This window comes from Pollachius pollachius (assembly GCF_949987615.1).
Source record: "Pollachius pollachius genome assembly, chromosome: 9".
Lineage (NCBI taxonomy): Eukaryota > Metazoa > Chordata > Actinopteri > Gadiformes > Gadidae > Pollachius > Pollachius pollachius.
This window is the reverse complement of record NC_136942.1, coordinates 7,758,425-7,781,580: the sequence shown is the minus strand read 5'-3', so window position 1 is coordinate 7,781,580 and position 23,156 is coordinate 7,758,425. Positions and strand designations below refer to the sequence as shown.

Here is a 23,156-nt window from a genome sequence, read left to right as displayed (position 1 = left end):
GGCGGCCGCATGCCGGAGACACAGATCCCCGTCAGAAGAGGGAGAACGAGGGGAGAAAGTGATGGAACACCAGCCTACCGTCCCCTTCCACTCCCCCTCTCGCTTTAATCACTTGGCTTTCACTCCCCCCCTCTCCACCACTGCTTCCCTACTCGCCATTATTCTCCCTTTATCCCCCCCCCCCCACACCCCACTCTCGCCATCACTCTCTCGCCTCTCTCCACTCCCCTCTTCCTTTAATCTCCTAAATCATCACAGGCCCGGTCTCTTGCCAGCTTTGCATTTGCAGTCCCCCCACTCTGTTTCTATTTTCGCGCCACTCTTCTTCTTCTCTTCCACGTCTTCTCGGGTGCTTCATCACCTAAATGATAGGCTAGCCAGACGCGTTTGGACACAAATTTCTCCCCTGTCTTCCTGCATGAGCGGATAATCGCGGGATGGGAAACATTTTGCTTTCATTACCGCGGCTCTGTAAATCAGACTTCATGAGGCCGCTGTTGTTCTTTCCCCCCCTCGCCGCTGCCAGCCTGTGGGGTCCACTATATCACTTCTTTACCGGCGCGGTGCGCAAACAGCTTGGAGCGGGCTCTCATGTGCACCCAAACTAAACACTGAATGAATCAAGCAGATGATAATGGACATAAATCCACGCTCCCCCTCCTTGTTGGGCTTTGTAGATTTTGTTGTGGAGGACGGTTGAGAGAAGTGTGTTCCTCCCTAAAAGAGTTGGAGGGGAACAACAGAAAGGGCCTTTTTCATAAAGAGGGAAAGCCTGATAGACAGTGGGGGATTCTCGTGCGGCTGAAACGGTTCAGACGCTGTTCAACGTTGCTGCTCGGGTGTGTCCCCCTCTCTCTCGTGTGGAACTCCCCGAAAACACTCAAATAACACAAAGGATATATATGTCAAAGGGTATTCATGAGCTAATGCTACCCTTCAAACACAAAGGCACAATACCTGACACATATATCAGCCTCCTTGCTTTCCCTTAATTGTGCGTTTTAGTTGAAGTTGAGTCAGAGAAGTCACGTCCTGACTTCTCTCCCCACCTCAGGCATCAGGCAGGAGATCCCCTCCATACAGGGGCTCAGAGCAGCAGGTCTGAGTGGCTCACATCTGCTGAGCTAAAGGTCCCTCAACAGCCCATTAGAACCACAGACTCCGGTAAATATGCTCTTCCCGCTTCTTACCCACTCAATTGGGCCTGGCTCCCAAAACTAACATTTTTTTAATCCGGGCGAGTCTGCGTAGCCATAGCTTTCGGCGTTACGGGACCGCAAAGCATTGTGGTCAGCCACCCACCAGCTAAAAGCGGGATCCCCCCAGCTTTTCGGATCGCATTAAAAGCCCATCCAGGCGATGGCTTGACCACAGCTAGGCCGAGATGTGCTGGACGCATGTAAATACATAAATGAACCGCAGATTCTTCAGTCTACCCTCAACGGCACCTTAGGCTCATAACACTCCAGCTAATTTGAGCAGTGGGCGGTTATTTGTGAGGCAGCGGTTGAGTGTTGGCCTTTCAAAGCCTTCTGCTTTTATTACGGATGTTGTGTGGCGGAGAGGGTATTGTTTTTCAAACTTACTACATGCTAATAAAAGCCCACCGCTACACTCATCCCTGTCTCTCTCAAACACAAATACACACACACACACACACACACACACACACACACACACACACACACACATACACACACACACACACACTCACAGTGCTGACTTTTGAGTGTGTGTATTTGTGTCTCTACTTGCACACTTAAATATTTGTATCGGCTTGTTGCAGAAACCCGAAAGCCCCAGGGCAAAGGCTGATAGGGTGATAAAATGAATGTTGAGGCACACACTCCTTATATACTCATAAAAGTATGCAACTCGTGTTTGTGTGTGTGTGTGCAACAAGTGTGTGCATGTGTTTGGCTGTTTCTGTTGCTGGGATGCCATGGGCTGATCTCTAGGTCTCTTGTGGCGGGCGTGTGTGTGCAGTCGCCCTGTCTGACAGCAATCGTCGGCCTGACCGCACCGACCGCGAGACACATGCCCCCGTCTCGCTCTCTCTCTCTAAAAGACACCAGCCTCTCCATCTCTCTCGAACACTCCTGCATGTTATCGCGCCTTTCCCTCTCACACACCCTCTTCCCCCTGTCTTTTCATCTGCCCCCGCGTTATCGATGGATTAACTCAGCATGGCCATGTAGTTATCTGGCTGGAGGTTGTGCTCTGCCCAGATTTAAGCCTAAATTAATCATTTCATGTTAAATGTCAACATATTTTGGCCACCTCGGGACAATCCTATCTGATTCCACATTGGCCTGCGTGTGTGCGTTTGTGTATGTGTGTGTGTGTGTGACTGTGTGTGTGTGTACACAATCCTGTGGAGAGCTTCCATTCCTTCCACTTTCACATTACAGCCACCACTGAAACATCTGCACAACACATGTCCCCCAAACAATCTCCACTCTGATAGTGATTCACATCTGGATCGGGTGTTTTGACGTTTGTCTGTACGCAATCGTGTTTTCGTTTCTCCAAGTGTGTTGGTGTGTTGTTTTATTGTGCGAGTATGTGTCTACCCAGCGCGCCTCCCGCTGCGATGAGAGCCGCGCGGCTGTTGTTATGGTTATACATAGTTTTCCCTTTTCCCTGCGGCCTGCCTGTGTTCCTCCGGTTTTTCCTTAAGTGTTTGTCATAACAACGGAGACGCCCGCGACGGCCCCACGGCCTCACAGCCCAGCGGTTCACCCAACACGCGGCTCGGGAGTTACCGCGGCGACCCCTCGGAATCTTGTTTATGCTACAGAGGAGCTTAGTGACCATCCAGGAGTCATCCAGAACCAATCCGACTCGAGTCACGAGTGGAGCGAACGCGAGGGTGAAGAAAGAATTGGATCCCGGTTCTGGTTCTGGTTCTTCTTGGGGGGAGTTGGGGGGGTAAAGCGCGTAGCCATCGTTAGTGACATAACGTTTAGTTTCCCCCTATGGTATGAGTGTTTATGGGAGTCTGAGCAGTGGACTAAAGGTCCCGTACAGAATCGTATACATGAAGGGGACGAAAGGGAATCAGAGTGCAGAGAGCCCTTCGCTTAAGGGCCCGGCGAGGGGCCTGGCAGAGCCAGGGCCCCCCTGCTGAGTGGGACGCTGGCAGGGAGGACAGAAAGGGGAGACTGTGGGGGTGACGCCCGGCTGCCCAGTAACAGGCCCCGCCAACTCATATAAACGGAATGGCACTGTGAGCCCAACACACACACACACACGCGCACACATACACGTACGCACGCATGCACGCAAACACGCACGCACGCACACACACACACACGCGCACGTACGTACGTACATGCACACACACACACACACACACACAAACAATGCTTCCCATTAGTGCATACTTCTCGCTCAACTTAAATGAATGATAGGGAAAGCACAATGGCGATGTCATCATATCTTCATTGCTTTTCATCCGGCCGGCCAAAACAGCTGACGTTTTTGTAGGACTTTTGTAGGATTTTTGTAACCCACAGAAGAAGATTTAGCGTACACTGATCTGCAAATCCACGATCCACACTGTCGTAATAGTTCTTAGGAAGCCAATAGGTTCTCACATAAGACGCATGGAAAATAAACAAGATTATGAATATGTTTTTTCCTTAATGGGAAAAACATATTTTTACTTGGTTTCTAGCTTTAACAATAAATATGTACTATTCTATAAACGACTTAATAAACAGTCAGCCTAAAACTTGTTTCCTTGTCTTCATTTGTTAAATAAGGCAATGAAACACTGTTAGATTTAAGCTAAAATACACCAACATTCTACACACGCATTTAAAATAGCCATTGAAAAAAAATCCCACGAGATCCAAAAATGTGTATAGCCTGTAGAATGATGTTCTGAAAGTGAGTGGGAATATAATTTTACAAGACACAACTTAAAAATGAGTATTTATGGATATTGTATCAGCCTTGTGTATATAATAGTACAAAGTACCAAATATTTGTAGATTGGGGTACACATAGTGAATCATCGGTTACAAACAACAAAGTCCAATAAAAACGTCAAAAGCTGTGGTGGATGCGGTGATGTCAGATCTGACACAACAACAACAACAGCGTAGGGTTAGTCAGGGTGCACTCGTCTGCTGGCCCTGTCCCACACCGACTGTCCCGTTCCGTATGGGGGTTCTGCATGACTAATCCTTCAGCCCAGAAACCCTCATCCACCCTGACCCCAGCCCACCCCATGCACCGGGGTCTGTCCACACACATACCTAGTCTAGAGACATTGTGTTTTATACTGAAATGGCAGCAAGGTGTTTTCTCTGGATGAGTAGACTGCAAATATATTTTTGTGTGTAGTATAAATATATATAAAAAATAAACAGAAGTCTAGAATTGGTTAATGACCTTGAATGTGACCCAATTGGAGTTGTTGATTTTTATTTATATCACTATTCTTTACTCTGCCTATTGTGGTTTGGTGTGTTTATAGGGTCTTTTGTTCTAGGGCCACGCCAAATTATGCTTGGTTTCATTTCATAATATCCATGACTGACTTTCTTCCTCTCCCTCTTTGTGTCTCTCCCTTCTCTCTCTGTCTCTTCCTTTCTCTCTCTGTCCCTCCCTTTTCCTCTCTGTGCCGCTCCCTGTCTCTCTCTGTCTCTTCCTTTCTCTCAATGTGTTTCTCCCTTTCTCTCTCTGTGTCTCTCCTTGTCCCTGTCTGTGTCTCTCTGTTTTCCCCTCCGTCTCTCCCTTTCCCTCCCTTTCCCTCTCCCTATCCCTCTCTGTGGCTCTCCATCTCCCAATCTGTGTCTCCCTGTGTCTCTCTCCCTCTCTCAAGTCTACATTCCTACAGGAATGTCTGTCAGGCCATTTATCAGGGCCTGTCATAACAATTCTGTTCTGGTCACTTGAGCGATGGATAAATGTAAAATGGCTAACGACACAACAACGATCCAATTTTTATATTGGATTGTTGAAAGGGCCCATTTCATACAAAACAACAATGAGCAATGAGAAAGGCCTCTGGTGTGGGAGAGTGTGAGTGCGCTGGTGACTTACTGAAGCCAAAGGCCGCAGGGGCAGGGATGGGAGCCGACTGCACTGGTGTGGAGGTGTAGAGCCCGGTCACCAGCAGGCCATCGAACACGGTGCTGGTCGAGATGGTCACTGAGGAGAGAGGAGAGAGACACACACGCAAATAAGAACGAATACATGCCCGTCTCAGTCGAAATACATCATAAAGTCGAACATGATGATCTCATGATCCGATCTGGATCGACGTTTTGATTGAAGGATGTCAAAGGCGCTAACGCTGATGAACATCTACTCTGAGGGCCGGTGTCAGAAGTCTTTACACTGCTGTTGGCCCCCACCCGGGATGGCCTGGTGAGTTAATGAGTCAGTCTGAGGTACATGAATGTGACAGCTAGCGTATTCCACACACCGCACCGCATCAATGTAGCAAACTGGGCTGCTAATGAGCACAGAGAGCAGGTGCTAACGAGCTCTGACCGGCAGGTACAAGGTTGAGAGAGGAGAGACTCATCTGTGTGTGTGTGCGTCCATGTGTGCGCGCGCATGTGTGGCTGACGAACAGACGTGTCCCAAAGAAAGAACATCAGAAAATCACGTTGCTCGAACCCGGCCATGCCGCCCTAATAGAGGTGATTAATGAACTAATTGGCTGCAGCTGCGGTAGCCCGGCCGAGCCCGGTACTCCATCAGAGAGTAAACCAGACGTACAAGGCCCCCCCCCCCTGGGTGACTGATCCAGGGGTAGGGCTCCATAGCTCACTGCACCCGCGAGCGACGTATCGATCCGGTAAACAAAGGGCCTGAACGATGGGACCGGCAACACCGGAGAACTCTGTTCTCCATCGGCTGGAGGGGAAAGATCTCCCCGGCTGGCTGGCCTCCAGCCAGACAGATCATGTGGAATGAGGAGAAAGAAGTCTGAAATGAGGTCTGCGTGTCAGCAGCAGCAGAATGCTTGGCTCCCTCCCGCGGTCTTGTGAACACGCAGGGATCATCCAAAGCGTTTGGGGGCCAAAAAGGAAGGAGTGGTTCTCTTGAGATCCCATTGTTTTGAGGGAAGAGGGGGAGAAAAAAAACGATGTGAGATCTGGAGGAGATATATACGCTTGACGCACGGGAGGTTTTGGTCGACCGGCCCGAACGTGTTGCGGTGTATTTAAGACCTTTCCTTCTGGTCTGAGGGCATTTATTCCTCCAGTCTGGGGTCTTTTGAGGAGTAAGACCGTGGGCAGTGCAGACTCCTCTGTGGCCTGTATGTCTGTCTGACTGTCTGTCTGTCTGGGTTGCTCCTAGACATTGTTGTTGATTTTGTTATTGTTGTTGTAAGCCCGATGTGGTCAGTCGGTGTCTGTCTGCATGCCTCAGAGTGTGTATACTGCACAGAGGTTTCTTTGTCTTTCTGTCTGTGTTTTTTTTTACGATTGCTTAAGCAGATCGAACAGCCCATGTCTGGTGATTAGCCTGCAGATAGAATTGCTGAGTTGTGATTTGTCATATTATAGAGCTGTGAAAGCCACCTAGAGATTTAAACATGTGCCACTTGCAAACAAAAACTTAAACACTTCCAAAATATGAGAGATGTAGATTCTTTACATTTAAAATAACATAACATAACATAACATAACAAATAGGGCTGGCAGATATGGAAAATTGTATAATAATTAGGGGGCAATTTTTCTACATTGAAGTATATGAAAATCATTTTAAGCGCATATCTTCTCATCATTCATATACACCTTGTCAACACGATAAGATGGTATCTTCATTTCATGAAAATAAAATACACTTAGGAGAATGGATGATAATGGATTATTCACCAGCCCTAACGCTAATTCACAAGTGATTATTACTACACGCACTGCATGCACACATATTTGCTGCAGAGAATGCTCTGTCTATTTCACATATCCGTTCTCGTGTGTGTGGTGAAACCCATTTTCAGTGCCTACATATGATGCATTGAGCTGGGGCCAAGGTGTGATGCGGTATGTAATGGATTAATGGACCGGGCTGAATGCACTAAACCGGAAGCTATACCGTCCCTCCATACACACAATACTGTAATTTCTACACTCCCACTAACCTCATCCAACAATGTGTGTGCAAACCAGCACACACTTCCACATGAACACACACAAGAGCACGCACACACACACATACACCCTGAAGCGTGCATTTTTGTTATGCTTGCACCTCACTCTCTTTGTCTGTCTTCGTCCTACCCTCCTCTCTCTCTCTCTCTCTCTCTCTCTCTCGCGCTCTCTCTCTCTCTCGGACGCTCGCTTGCTCTCTCTCCTACCTACTGCTGGTTTTATATCAGTTTCGACCCCATGGAAGTTGTGCACCTGCCCTGAGCTGTGTTTGATGCAGAGAGGGTGGTGGAGGCGGATGGAGTGGTGGGGTTAGAAGGTGGAGGCACAGACAGGGGGTCGGGGGTATAGAGCTCCAAAGAGGGCCGTGCTGCGTGGATCAATACAGATGAAAGATCTCAATAATTTAAACAAGCCTCTAACACATCAACTGGCCCCCCCCCCCCCACCAATGGTGGATCGCACCCAACGGATCGGCCAATCAGATCAACTCAGATGCAATTATCCGATCTGTGTGTGCGAATGTTTGAATGTGTGTGTGTGTGTGTGTGTGTGTGTGTGTGTGTGTGCGTGTGTGGGTGTGTGTGCACATGCAAACAGAGTCAAACACATTCACAGGAATGTACCTGTGTGTATGCGTGCGAGAGAGGTAGAGAAATTGAAAGACAGCTTTAAGAAAGATCAGGTGTTGGTGTTGTGTTTTTCAAAAGCTCTTGAATTAATTCTTAAGCACATCACTTGACACAACGGGAGTCAAAGTGTAGTGAGGACTTAAATACAGACAATGCACAGAAAAAGGCAGCTTCCAAGTCGTGTCTTTAAAAACAGAGAAAATGTAATGGGATGCCTCACTATAATTCAACCATATCCACTACTAAATGTCACAGCAAAAGTCTGCCCTTCTTATTGCGACCCACCCTTATATCCATTCCATAATTAGAGGTAGAGAAGAAGGAAATTAACTAGTTTGATAGTGTGAAGTGTGATAACCAGTTTTAACCACATTCAACGGTTGATACAAGCATTAACCATCCTTATGGACCCTATACTACGACATACCACACATTTTCAAACCTGTGTGCACACACACGCAGACACACAAATATAATACACTCAAACACATAAGACGCAAACGGGAGAAGAAATAAAAAACACCCACACGCACACGGACACTCGGTATAAATATGAGCACATATTTTTCCAATATATGAGAGCGGACACACACACGCAACAACACATAGCACACTCTAGCACATTCTTAAGCCCATAGCTAGAATGTAATATTGATGATGTGATGTGGTATGCCTCATTACAGACACACACAGCCGCACTCCTGTTCAACTATTGATGTGCCCGGGGCCTCTTCTCTTCTCTCTATCCACCAGGAGCACCAGCCGAGCAGAATCGCACACGCACACACACACGCACACGCACACACAGAAAACACCTACTACTACCTACAACATCTACTAAATAACAAATATGTAGTGCATATGCACTACCAACAAAATTAGACAACATGAATTATAACACTGATATAATGTCAATGTATTTTCTAATTTTTTTCTTTTTTTTCTTTCCGGGTCCAAACTTTCCACTTCGTGGTGGTTCCGATAAGTATATCCGATTGATGTATTGGGAAAATCCATAATGGAAAAAAGTGGTGGTTTTAATCAATATCTGGGACACCGCGTCAATGTGGTCTCCTTTGGGTGCGGCCAAACAGGGCCGACCCAGTAGATGGAGGCGTACGATACCATGAGCTCAGACTTAGGCAAGAGTCTGGGCTGGCATCACGGCTCCAGGGCTGGGCCGTGGAACCAGCACATGGCTCACATGGAGGGGGATCGGATTAGATTCATGCCTTGTCCGCTTACAGTAAAGTTCCCCTCGCGCTTGGCACACGCTGAACAGCTCCCCCTCTGTTCTACGTGTGCAGAGACCCACACCCCGTGTTCCCCAGGCGTACGGCTGGTCCCGTCCACGCCCTCTGAGCCCTGGGCTGGAGGGGCCAGCCAGTGTGGGCAGCCACGGTCACACCCACCGCTGCTGGGAATCATGAATCGGAGACCCCAGACTCTGAGCCACACCGTAGGATCAGAAGTTCCCTAACCCTATTTTTTTTTTAGGCCCACGCATCGAGAGCTTCTGGCAGCGAGATGGATGAAGATAGCGGGGCCACCTGACCCATATCCCCTTGGCAGGAGCAGAGACGACCCAGAGAGGTCCAGGAAATAGAGAGCCGGCCATGGGGAGGCTCTGTGTCCCATCTGTTCCTTCATTGTCGGGGTGCCTCTTCCCCCGAGATCACTGAAACCGTTCAAACTGTCACCTGTGCATGGCACCGAGAAGAAAGGGCTCTTGTTTGTTGCGGGAGGCACAGCTCTGGCATTCTGCCATGACGCCTTTTATAGGTTTAACAGGGTGGCATGAAGATCCTGGACTCTGATTGGATGACTTCAGAGGACTAATTGTGTGCAGTAAGGTTCAAACGTCTGTCAACGGTTGTTGTTCTGTGAGATATTTTTTTTCTTTTTTGCACATATATGTGTCATGCGGTGTTCCAGTCAGGTTCTGAAGGCATCATTCCATTGCGTAACCTTCTGGCACCATCCTGGCCTGCTGGCTCTGCCATCTGCTGCTGTGAAACCAAAGATCACAGAGAGGCCCCAGAACAGCCTTCCAGCTTCTACATGTTGTACATGTTCCACTTGTCCACGCCATCACCTCCATGTTTCACAAATTGACTAGATGGTAGTATAAGCACGCGTCTGCTTGCTCTTGTGTATTGCAGCCACATCTATCATCTTTGGATGGATTGCAATGATGAAATGGAGGTGGACATTAGTGCTGTAACACTTGGAAATAAGTGATGACGTTGAAGGGCGATTCCTTCATCTTGCTGCCTCTCTCTGGCCACGGAGAAAGATCAAGCCACTGGGATTTGGAGGTAAATAGCTGAAGCCTTTTCTGGCGGGAGAACTTGGCTTCAGGCCTTCAACAGCCGTGGAGCAAAACAGGAATGAAGAGGCAGCTTCGTCACAAGCATCCTGTTCCTCACACATAATCTGCCTCAGAATCACACTTTAGTGTGCTTCTCTTTGACTAGACACACTGTGTCTGTGTGTGTGTGTATGTGTGTGTGTGTGTGTGTGTGTGTGTGTGTGTGTGTGTGTGTGTCTGTCTGTTTCTGTGCTTGGCTTTTTGTAGGAGGATGTTCATGTTCGTCTATGTGCCTTGTCTTATATGAACGACTGCAAGTTGCATATTTCTGGATGCACTTTTCAAAGCGAATGCCTTCAAATATTGTGTTCATGTGAGTATGTAGTCCGTTTTTTTGTGCAGAATAGGTAGTTTTCTTTTTTTGCAGAAAGTTTACCCCTAGCCATGTGAGGCAAAAGGCGGATTTTACCCAGGATTTATATCTCGAAAACACAAAGGCCCGAGATAACCTTGTCTTTTCGCTTGTTTTCTCACTAAACCGCGGCAGAAATCGTGTTGCGACAACTCAAAGGCTTTCTCCCTTTACCTGAGATTGGCTTTGACTCCGGATCCTCGCTCTCCCCACTTTGATCATTATTCATCGCTTCAGTCGGACACAGGCCCGGAGCGGCAGGCAGATGTTCGCTTAGAAAAGAGCACTTGTCTATAAGAATCTAGAATCTCTGAGAGGTATTGGACGAGCTACAGCCCTCTGATATGGACTTTATCTTCATCAATAAAATCAAGCATTAAAATAAAATTAATCATAATGAATAGAAGCCCCCCCCCAAAGAAATACTGAGGAGTACTGAGTTAACAGAGCCGCATTAAACAGCAGTCACCGAAGTTCTCCTTTCCTTACATAATGCTTTTGTATTCCAACTTTATAAAACTCAACATTTCTATGTTTCTGCGTGTGGGGGTCGAGGTACATGTTTTGTGTATTTCTGCCTTTTGGGTGTGGGGGATATGTTTTGGAATCATTCTGTGTGTATTTCTATACTGGTGGGACGTGGGGTATATGTTTTGTATGATTCTGTGTGTATTTCTATGTGTATCATGAACAGAATGAGCCTCTGTTGCTTGGTGACGGTCAGGTCGAGTGTTGGAGTGTTGATCAACACCATGTGTTCAACTCTTCAGAGAAATTACTTGATTCATTGCTTGATCCATCCATCACTGAATTCATCCATCCATCCGACTCCTCTGACAGAGAAATTACTTCTTCCATCCATTCATCCAGCTACCCATCCATCCGTTCATCCATTATTTTATACATCAGTTTATCCATCCATCCATCCACCCCCCTACTCATTCATCCGTTCATACAGCCATCTGTTCATCCATCCATCCACCCACCTTCTGAACCTCCCGCCCATTTCTGAGCTCCCCTTTTCCAAGTGACTTATCACTTGTGTTTAGAATACCTTAAATTGTGTGTGAGTGTGTATGTCTGTGAGTGTGTTACTTGTCATTGAGACTGATTACAATTTCTCCATTTGTATAATAGTTCTACGCAGCCTCCAGTATCAATCTATTACATGAGAAAATTAAAATCTTTAATTACAACCTTTCCTAAGAAGAATCGATCATGCTCTATACCTACAAGCAGATTTATTTAGGCACAACAATCAGTCATCTCTCATTATGTAGTCATTCCCTGCAAACCAAATACACACAGTAGCTTAACCACACACGTTGAATAATATTAACTATAGAATTATAAATACCTACCGCATAAATATCTTATTGAAGAAGACATAGTTGCTGTTGTAGAAAGTTGGGACCAGACTACATAAATGTTTTTGCTAAATGTTTTATAAATGATGCTCCATTTATTCAGTCATGTATCCAAGCCAAAATATGAGTTATGGCGGGCTCGATGAATTATTTATACAAGAGTTAAAATATTCCAAACAAGATTAAAAAACGTTACACTTTCTTCAGAGGATAAAAAGTCAGTTAAGTGTGTGTTTTCCACAAACGCAATAAAAGACTTAACCTCCAGGGGAAACATAGAGAAACAGCCAAGACACAAGAACAAAGAGATGAACTACATATATTTGACTGCATCTTGCTAGTAAGCAACCAGGAATATACCTGGAAAATCAATACTATCTCTACATGAGGCAGATAATGATAATTGATTGTAATCATTAACCTATCGCAAATTGGTACAATATGAACGTTTTATAATCAAACAATTGGCTTGATTGCTATCATTCATTTGCGTACGCTGTCACTTCAAAATAAACAGGTGTCACCCCTCACCTGAAACAAAAGTCAGGTATCTTTGACTTTACCCACACACACCCACACACACACACACACACACACACACACACACACACACACACACACACACACACACACACACACAAATACAATGGAACTTCAGTGCCATCTCTGCCTAGAGCTGGCTCCAGGGTGACAGCTATATCCAAATCATCCCAAATCTAATATCTTAAAGATGAATTATGTAGCCATTGCACTACACAGAGGTTTACCTTACATCCTACTCAACCTCTCTCTGGCTCACATTCACACTGATAGATCTCCCCTATCATCTTACCTGGTTTAACAACTTATTTGTATCTCTTTTGCAAGTGCTGCATTATTTATGCCTAGAATAAAAAACATCCAGGGCTTTGTGATTAATAAACTGATAAATAAAACAAAACAAAAAAATAATATGTTAGAGTTTAAATCGATAAATTAGAATAGATTTTCCAATAGAAACAAATGGATCACGTGACAATGTCTTCGGTGAACATATCAATTCAAGAAAGTTGGCTTAGGGCACATGCTATGGGGTTTTAATGGGAAAAGTTTGTGTGTGTGTGTTTGTGTGTGCGTGTGTGCATGAGTGTGCATGTGGTCAAATTGATTTCAAATGACACTAGTTGCCATAATGAAAGACAAGATGTTCACTGCTGACGGTTGGTCAATGCAGAGTTGTTCCCCTGACAGCCTTACACAGCTAAACAAGACGCCACTCATCATCGTAATTAACAGCTTCTCCCCCCACCCAGTTCCTGTCCTCCCTCCCCCAATAGATATTTCCCTCTCCCCCCCATCTCTCCTACATCCCCCACCCTGATCCTCTTTTCTCTCCCCTTTCGTTCCCTTCAATAAATAGTGTGAAACTCACACTACTCAGGGAACTTTTGCGATGTAGAAAAGAAAATGAGAAAAAATAATCCTATCACAGAGAATACACCGGTGTAAATGATACAGTATCCATGTCTAAACAATGAATCAAACCGTCTGTAACGTGTGACCAATTTCCTAAATCTGTACCCTGAAAAAGCCAAAGGGATTTCAAGAGAGGAAACCAAAACCAGTTGTGACAACACAGTTCAGGCCCATTAACGCAGTGGGACACGGGACTCAATTTGCACCTGGGTAACTGGTATTTGCCATCTCGACATGTGGGACCTGGGCTGGGGACTGTGGTGATTGCCGAGGTGTGTGGTGAGAGCCAGCCTCATTTCCTACAGTCGATCCCAGAATAATTGACTGCAGTGGCAGAAAGGGAAAGTCTGTGGCCACCTCTTCTGCTCTACATTAAATCATTGACTGAGGGATCCATAACATTGTACTTGACTGTACATTAATTGGTTGACGTGCCCCAGAGCAACATGCATTTGACCACTGGAAGAGAAGCCAAGGACACCAGGGTGAATGTGGAAGTAGACACGGCATGTCTACTGGAGAATGTGAACACAACCCATGTCAGGACCAGAGGAAATGCAGTCTCTCTCTCTCTCTCTCTCTCTCTCTCTCTCTCTCTCTCTCCCTCTCGCTGTCTCTCTGTGTCTCAGGCTTCGTTATATGTCTCACTCACTCACAGCTCGATCCACAAGTCACTCATGAGAGGCAATCCGATCCCAGTGAGCTGGGTTCCAGAGAATACCCAGACCCACAGCGGAACCAGACATCTTTATTCAGCTAAAACCAAACAGCCTCTGGCTTGGCTTTCTAAACACCCCTTTTGTTTACCTGGGAGAAAAACATCTCTGTTAATTATTGTGCGTTTGCATGCATGCCTGTCTTAGCAATCACGTCCCACCACAACAGGAACAGACATTCCTTCGTGCGATTGTAGTCTCAGTATCTCAAGTATCAAACCACCAGATCCTCCATTCCAAAAGTAAGGGTCTTCCTCCTCTAATAAAGAACACGGTTGTACAGTCATTGTGCACACTACAACTGGGCGGAACCAGAAATCTATTCATTCATTCATTCATTCATTCATTGCAGGACATCCACGTCCACCATGGTTACCCTCCGCCCTATGACCACCCCATCCATCTTGCCTCTTCGGTGTGCACGTGTGCACGTGTGTGTGTGTGTGTGTGTGTGTGTGTGTGTGTGTGTGTGTGTGTGTGAGCGGTCGCACACACACTCATATGTAATCTCCTCTTTCCAGGCTGCTGTTTCCCTGTGCTGAGTGGGCCTGCTTGTTTGAATGGGGGTTTGCTGAGGGAGGTGGGGGGTTCTCCCCAAGTGGGGCTAATCTGTGGGGGTGCCACGCGCCACGTAGCCAGTAACCAGGCCAGCCTTCCAGCGTCTCCGTCCTCTGTAGTGTGTCTGTCCGGGCCGTACATGGCCCCCTCTGAATGCTATCAGCACCGGTGACACACTACACCCCCCCCCAAGCCGGGATTAAAGTTCCCTCAATGGAGGTGCCAAGGGCGATGGGGGATGGGGGTGGGGGATCCAGAACAGGAGGAGGAGGAGAAGAGGGAGGCAGGCAAGCTTCACACAATCCCCCTTCAACAGCAGCTCCGTTCCCGGCAGCCATGGGCAATGCCTACACGCCAATCAGAAAAGGCTGGGAACGAAGCCCCACAAGCAGGCAAGGCCGGCAAGCGGAGCAAGGGAGGAGGCATGGGAGGGCAGAGAGGACCAATCAGTCGTTGGAGGGAGGCTTAGAGACACTCGGTGCCGCTTGGGGAGAATGAACAGTGGCCCATTGTTCCAAGGTAGATTTAGCCGGGGGTAAATTAGCATTTTTTTTTAGTTTTACATAGACACACTGAACCCATAATGGCATATTCACTCCTTGAGTTTGGGCTTTCTTCTTCAAAAGAGGAGACTAAATCATCCTGGTTGTGTGTTTACAACCTGGTTCAGAGTTTGCAAGCAGACATCAAAGGGGCAGACGAAAAGAGAGGAAACTGTAATTTGCTAATAAAGAGCGGTTTAATTACTCTTGAGAGGGATGGTGCCATGTGATTGTTGTGTGTACTGCTGGGTGGATGAGGATAAGTTGTTATCTGGGATGTAGACTATTTTCTCTCTTTGTCAGTTAACATAGTGATTTGGACAAAGTCAAATCCAACACTACAGCTGGTTACATTATGGATTTCATGCTATCCATAGCCATATGGATAGCATTTGAATAATTGTTTCTCCTGGGCTCCAACAGCGTATTGAATGCATTACCGAATGCCTGATAACCTGTACTCGCTGTGTGGTCTGAGGAAATGGGCCTAGCATAGAGGACGCAGAGGCATCAATGTGCATTGTATATTCCTGAATGTACATCTCCTTAACTCCACCCTGGTTCATAACACCAATTTAAAAAGGTTAAAAACAGGGACAGAAGGTGGGAATCTAGGATGCCTGCCACAACAACGTAGCCCTATATTATTAGCAAAACAGGCATCCCTGCTCTGCCCAGGCCCAAAAGAAGGCAACACAAACCCATCATCCTGATAATAATGATACGCACACCCATCTCCCTGCTGAAAATGCAACTCCCCTTTGCTCGTTATTATGGCTGCAAAGTGAAAACAGGGGACAGGGGGAAATGAATAATGTGTGTGTTTCTTGTTCTCCTTAGCAGATCTGGCTGGCACAGAGAGAAAAAACCCATTGCCTGGCATTGATCATCTCCCTGGCACCTTCCATCGCTCCCTCCACCACACACCTGGCATCATGTTGGCACCGTTGAGGCGAAGGCCAACAGTGTTGCTGCGCCCTGACGCAGTAAATTACATTTCCAGAAATGTGACTCATGCATGGGGCTGATCAGACATTGAGGCTGTGGGCTATCACAGTGAAATATCCACTGACCACTCAAATTGGATCTGCCCCATCAACTCCTTTGATTTGTGAAACCAAGAATATGAATCCTTTTTTTGAGTAAAATCATGCTGCCTTGTGCAAGGACCTTTCTATTGGGAGGTTGATCAACACATTATTGGTTAGCCAGTGGAACGGGCTGACCTGTCCGACTGTTTTGATGAATCACCTCCGTAGATTGAAGGGTTGTGCGCATGGCCTGGCATGCGCGTGTGACAAAAGGAAGATTCCCTATGAATATCCATTCTCATTTCACCCCCCCCCGCCCATCTGTTCCCTGATTGAAGGAGAATGGGGGGGGGGGATATCTCGAGTGATACAATGGGTTTTGGTTCTTTTTTTGTACTGGTTCATCATTCACTGTCTGGAGGGCACAATATGAAGGCCGCAACACCCAACCACTCCCTCCCGGCACGCCCACACAAACACTGAAACACTTGACACACTTCTCCCTCGCCAGAGTACTGATCTATTCAGACGTAACTAGCAGGAGGCGAGCGGATAAAAAGCTGGAGCAAAACTAAAAGAATGCTTTGGGGTTCGATGCTCTCTCAAAAGTGCCAGTGCTATTATCAGGTCGGCATCCTCAAGTGTATGAGAGAGCCCTATTAAACCATTAACCCCTTTTCCCCCTTAGCAGCCCTCCCCCCATCTCTCACGGCCCCCCCGCCCCCCCTAAACTGCCTGAAAACTAGGCCAGTCTGCTGTCCTCACGCCATGGTTCACTGCCCGATACCTACCTCAGCGTAACAAACCTGCCGGATCTGACAAACCTCTCTCCCTGACTCTTTAAATTCATAAATACGTTACTTCGGCTTCACGTTAGCAAAAAAACGAATAATACAAAGTGTACGTTCACGGGAGCTGTTGATTCTCACCGACCGCAAGTCCAGCCTGATAACGCCCAGAAAAGAAATCTTTCACAGAAATATCCCTCATGGGTCAAGGGTCAAAGAGCAGACATGCAACGGTCCTTTCACGGGTTAAATTTTGCAAAAGGCAACATTCATGGGGCTGCTGCTGCTGCTGTCAAAGCAGACAAATGGGGTTTAGTGCAGCATCGATCAATCAATTATCAAAACCCACTGTTGCCGCACAGCTTGGAGCACTTAAGATGGCTCTGGGTTTCCCCTGAAGTCCTGCTGAGGAGGATGACCTAACTTGACTCGTTGTTAGCGGTTATCTCTCTCCCCTCCCGCTCTGTCTGGCCGCCTATCAGAGCCCTTCACTCGGACACGTGTGGCTTGTGGCTCCGCAGACCGCGATCCACGGCACACTCACAGTGAAATCTCCACCACGACAAGCAATCAACTCCTCAAGTTCGGATAATGGGTTTCCTGTGTCTGCACATGGTGACGAGGAACGGCCGCGGTTGGGCCGCGGACAGCTGGAAGGATTTCTAATTGTTTCCAATTAAAATCGATTATCTTTTAGTCGCGAACGCGAGCGGTGGCGCTGCGTGATGCTGCCATGATCCAAACATTTCCATTAGGAATTCCATTTTTTCCTTGAGATGTCGATCGTTACTCTGCGCCAACTCAAATCATTTGCACATGAAAAGACCCCACGGGATGGGGGACTGTCGCAGGCATCTTTGACAGATTAGCGGTGGTCGTTTTATTCAGCCCTGGCCTGTGTACAGCGCTTCCCTTGTTAGCCCTTCTGTCACTTTCTCCTGCTCCCTTGTCACCACCCCCACCCTTGTCAGAAACCCTGTTGAATCCCATTCATTATGCCGGGCCAATTCAGCCACGCCGCAGCACAATAGATTTGTCGCCCATTAACTGCAGTGGGGGGATCTACCTGTATGTGTGTCTCTGAAGGCCTCTTATCACTGCCTAATGCTGACGTCAATGACCTTGACACACTCCGATACAATAGCATACGCCTACAGATGAAAAAGCGTTTATATATATATTCATACTCAAAGAATATGCAAATGCACATCCGGCATGAAAGAGAATTGAGCCCATACCATACACACAAACCCTTCAGACTTAGCAGACAAAACAAGCCGACATAACAAACATGACTGCTCCATTGTATTCCACTTACACGCCCCACAACGCAAGCCAAGATGAAATCCGCAGCAAAAAAACATTTCTAGTAATTTCACGTCACACAATCAATCTCGTTGGCCCCATTTCCCTTCTCCGTGCACCTCCATCTTTTTTTTCTCTGTTGACACCACACCTCATCTCCCTCTACCCATCCCCTGCATTTTGCTCTCCGAACACACACAGAACACAATACTGTACGTTGACGCTCCCATCGTCACCAATATGGTCCCAAACTACCTCTCTGAGTAGACCAACTGAGTCCTACACGAGGATCTACTCTAGTATACACAAAACAATGTTGTTTGTGAAACTTTATGCTTGTTTTCCAATAGTGCTTGCTGCGGTGAGAGAGACGTGTATCTCCTGAACAGCATGTGTCGACCGTGGCGGCCCTAATGTCTTGTGTAGGTGTAGAGCAGAAGGCCAAAGGGCAGAATAATCCTCTCTCTGCTCCTCTCTTTCTGTTGACGGATCGGTGAAGGCGTCCGACCTTACACTATGATGGTGTAGTGTTTTTCCGGGCTACTGTATACGAGTTAACCGTGGGTCAACCTTTCATTCCTAGTTCTCTTTCATTGCCTTTATTCCCCCTTGGCGGTTGTTTACCGCCCGCTTGTGTATTTGTTTGTAAGCAGTCCGGTGTGACCCGCAAGGCCCAGCGCTTAGCACATCCCACGAAGTAACACAACCTCTTATCACTTGTTCCATCCGTGGATAAAGAAGATGCGAGCGCGCACACACACACACACACACACACACACACACACATATACACATTCCATCTATGTGGACAAAAAAGATGCGCAAATAAACATACAAACACACACACACATACACACACACACACACACACACACACACACACACACACAGATGCAGACAGGCTACACGCACAACACACAAATAAACACACAGGCACACAAGCCCCTCATGCTTACAACAGTTTGTATACAGAGAAACAAACACATTCAGCCCACTGCCCACACACAGCCGTATCATTCAAAGGCAATAAGCGAGAGGCGGCGGGGTCAGGCCAGAAACATCAGCCCCACAGAGTCCTCCACCATCTGGGTCTGACCTGCCCTAACCCTGATCCACCCTCTATCGCTAAGAGAATATTTGATAGGGGTTAAAAGTCCTGCATACTTCCATCCTGTATCCACCTTTCCCTTTTCTGATGCGATGATAATAATAACAAAAAACCCTCCTCCAGCTTTGATCTCTTTTCCGACGTTCCTCTGTCCCTCAACTTTTCGATTTGGATTGCCTACCTCTCACTCTCGCGCTCTCTCTTGCTCTCTTTCTATCTCTCTTTCTATCACTCTCTCTTGCACTCTTTCTCTGTTTCCTAGTCTTTCGACACCAGTTGCTCGCCCACCAGCTCTAACAGCAACTCTCTGAGCGGAAAGATCGAGATAAACATGATATCATCTGTTGGCCAAGGGTGCTGAATGTACCTAGGCACAGAAAATACACAAAAACAAAGACGAAGAGCGTCTTGCAACAAGAAGCGGCATGCATTGAGAGAAACTCCACATGGACATTTACACTGTTACACCTTAACCGCTCTATCTTTCTCATGTCTCTCTCCCCCTCTCTCCCTCTCTCCCTCTCCCCAGTCCTCAAACAGACCATAGAAAATATTTGTTTTGGGCAGACATAACACATACAGGCCTGTGCATTGGTTGTTACCATTGGCTGGGGCGATGGTCATTTTTAGAGCTTACACATTTTTTTATATTGTGAGGGGTACACACATCATTATGCCATTCATTCGTTTATTGAAAGGCAAATGCAGTCAAAACCGAGTCGTTTAACAATGAACCGTCGCTGTGTACCAGAACATAGAAAAATAAATCACCAGAGTGGAACCATGCTTTTTTATTTTTTTCACACAAGCTCCAGTCACTGTGGCTTACCAGCCCAATCCTCTCACCATCATTTAAATCTCCCCTGTTCTGTCACATCCCATCCCAGCCGTGGCCCTATTTAAACCCACCCCCTCCATGCCCAACACATTTCTAATGCTAATTATTTAAACCTCTCTGCACGTTCCGTATCCCTACCATCCACCAGCTAGTTATTCAAATCTCTCCCCTCTCACTCTCCCCACACAGCCGCTTACGAGGTGCTTGACTGAAGGGCTGAGAGACGGCCTGTTATTTCCAGCCCAGGGATAACAGTGCTTTCTGCAGGCTCTTCTCCTGTTTCCCCCTCTCGCTGTAGCCTCCTCTTTCTATATACAATTACACAAACGCCTTTCAATGCTTCCTTATTGAATTCAAGAGGGTTTATTTGCCATGATAATGGAGAACTGTGTGCTGGCAGGAGAGGGTTCCCCCCCCCCCCCGGCAGGGAAATACTAAAAGCTGTGTTTTTCATGTTGTCTTATTGGTCTAAATACAGTCAAGACCGGATTAGTAATGTAATATAAACACAGAAAGAGTGTGTATATAAATCCGGGGGGAAATGAGCGATAAATAAAGAAACAGGCGCTGCCGGATGTGTGCATGTCCGAGAATCCGCGGCCGAGGTTAAGATAATGTTATCTCTTGGGGGATAGCCTGTACTAATCTACTCTCTGGGGGTCGACCGCATGGGTCGTTGTCCTCAGTGTTTCGATCAGACAGTGAAACAGTTGCTGGGACGGACCCCTTCTGTCCGTGTGGGAGACCTCTGAGAGGTCAGAGGTCATACATCCTTCTGGGCCAGGTGTTGCTTTGTCACATGGCGCAGGTGAAATACCCCTTCGCACGGCCGCAATCATCCGTATCAAGTGAATAATGATCTTAATTATGCTCATCATATTCTCTGGTCCTCATATTGTTCTGCTCCCCCCCCGCCTGGTCCTCTACGCTTCCCTTCTTCATTCAGCGGGTCTCTCTATTAGTCCTGTGGAGAAGCCTCCTACACACAGGAGCGCCGGGATCACAGCTGAGAGTGTGAGCGCTCCCGGAGCTCGCTCCTGGCGCTCAACAACAGTCCCATTCGGCATCTGTACTTATTCCCGTTATATAAACGCCTGTTTCTAACCGGATCCACCCCACGCAAACTACCGCTACAGCTTACATGCATATCACGCACACAAGCGCACACATACGCACAGACACACACACGGACACACACAACTCAAGTCTCCATTATCTTTGAGGCAAAACACCTGCTGAGAAGAAGCGGCGTACTTCTGTCAGTGATTCAGTGTTCCCAACGTGGGGGAGAATCTTCAAAACGCTTCGTTACTTTTGGCAGATCCTATGTTTCTGCTCATAACAATTTAATCAACTTGTATTCACCCAAATGTCTCATGTTGCAACGTTGATTTAAAGAGCTCTCTCGATTTATATCTTTCATCTTTTTAACTGTTGAGGACCGATTCCCAGACAACCTAATAAAAAATAACATAATGATAAAAAAACATAAAAACTGAAATATCAAGTAACAGATCCAAAACGGACTACGTAAATGTCAAATTTCAACAAATCTCACTAATCCGTAGATGGACCCATTTGTTGATTTTCTTCATAACTGTACAACATTGAGCAAAACACATGCTGGAGATGATAGAAAAGCATTTCTTCAGCACAATTCGACGAGGGTGCAGCGAGGCTGGACAAGAAGGGTGGATGCGCTCACCTTGGTACTCCTGTCCGGGGGTGTAGGCGGTGGGGTTGCCGGTCACTTGGAAGGTGAGGAGCACCTCCACCCCGCCCTCGGCTAGTCCGGCGCCCTCCAGCTCCCCGTGGTGGGTGCACAGGAAGAAGAAGGGGTTGAAGCGAGGGAAGAAGCCCGCGGGCGGACCCCCCAAATCCATGCTGCTGCTGCTCCCCAGGATGAGAGCCAGCAGGGTGCAGCCCAGGGCGCCCTTGAGAGAGGCCCCACGCACCATGGCTCCAAGTCTGCCCTCGCACAACAAGGCGACGCGATGGGGAGCCGTGCTAAAGTAGTTACGGTTAAGGGGTCTTGGGGTGGGTGGTGGCGGTGGTGGTGGTCTAGGGGCAAGGGGTGAAGAAGTTAGGGCCGGGTAGGAATCCAAAAAAGGTTGGTCTTCTGGGTCCACAGGTTGGTCCGCTCCAGGAGAGTGTGCGTGTGCGTGTCAGTAAGTTAGTGCGTCTGTCTGTGAGTGTCGGGCTGCCCGGGAGAAAAGCCTCCCCGAAAGAACAGCGAAGCAAAAGTGTAGCGCTCTGTTCTGTCCTCCTCGTCCTCCTCTTCCCTGGGTTCTGCTTTCTGCTCCTTCCCGCTCACCTCCCTTCACTCTCGGGGAGTTCAGAGCTTGCCTGTGCTGTCCTGCTCCAGCGCTTAAATACCTCAACCCCTCCTTCTCTTTCCCTCTCTCCTCCCACCATCCCTCCCTCCCTCCCTCCCTCCCTCCCTCCCTCCCTCTTGTTCTCCGTAGCACCGGCTCCACGCGTGCTGTATGCGCTCTACGAGGTGGCCTTCCCCCCTCCCTCCCTCCCTCCCTCCTTCCTTCTCTCCTTTTTTCACTCACACGGCTCGTATCTCCTCCCTCTTTCCCCTCAGTCTATCACTTTAATCTCCCTCCTTCTCTCTCTCCACCTCTCTTTGTGCTGTTCGCTCTTCCTCTGACTTTCTCATCCTGCTGAGCTCCAGCTAAAGCAGTTGGGTGTGCATGGCTCTCTGGGCTGATCCTTTGGCTGCCTTATCTTTGCGCATCTGCTCGTGTCTTCATCCCCGACCAGCTTTCTAACAGATCCCCTGTCTGTCTGTCTGTCTGTCTGTCTGTCTGTCTGTCTGTCTGTCTGTCTGTCTGTCTTTCTGGCTGTCTTTTGTCTTTTCCTGCCCATCCACCATCCATCGTCCTCCTCTCTTCACCCTCTATCACACCACCACCCCCTCTCCTCCCTTCACATCTCTCCCATCCCCTCTCGTTATCTCCCTTACT

The 23,156-nt window shown here is 47.5% G+C and overlaps 1 protein-coding gene across 1 annotated transcript in view; it reads right to left on the bottom strand.

The window, feature by feature from the left end:
* Positions 1–22,430, bottom strand: part of reln (reelin) — a 104,082-nt gene extending 81,652 nt beyond the window's left edge. Inside the window, 2 exon segments of the mRNA XM_079742684.1 lie at positions 5,056–5,163; positions 21,890–22,430. Coding sequence (XP_079598810.1) covers positions 5,056–5,163; positions 21,890–22,142 — 361 coding nt within the window. The 5' untranslated portion in view covers positions 22,143–22,430.
* Between the last annotated feature and the right edge of the window lie 726 nt (positions 22,431–23,156).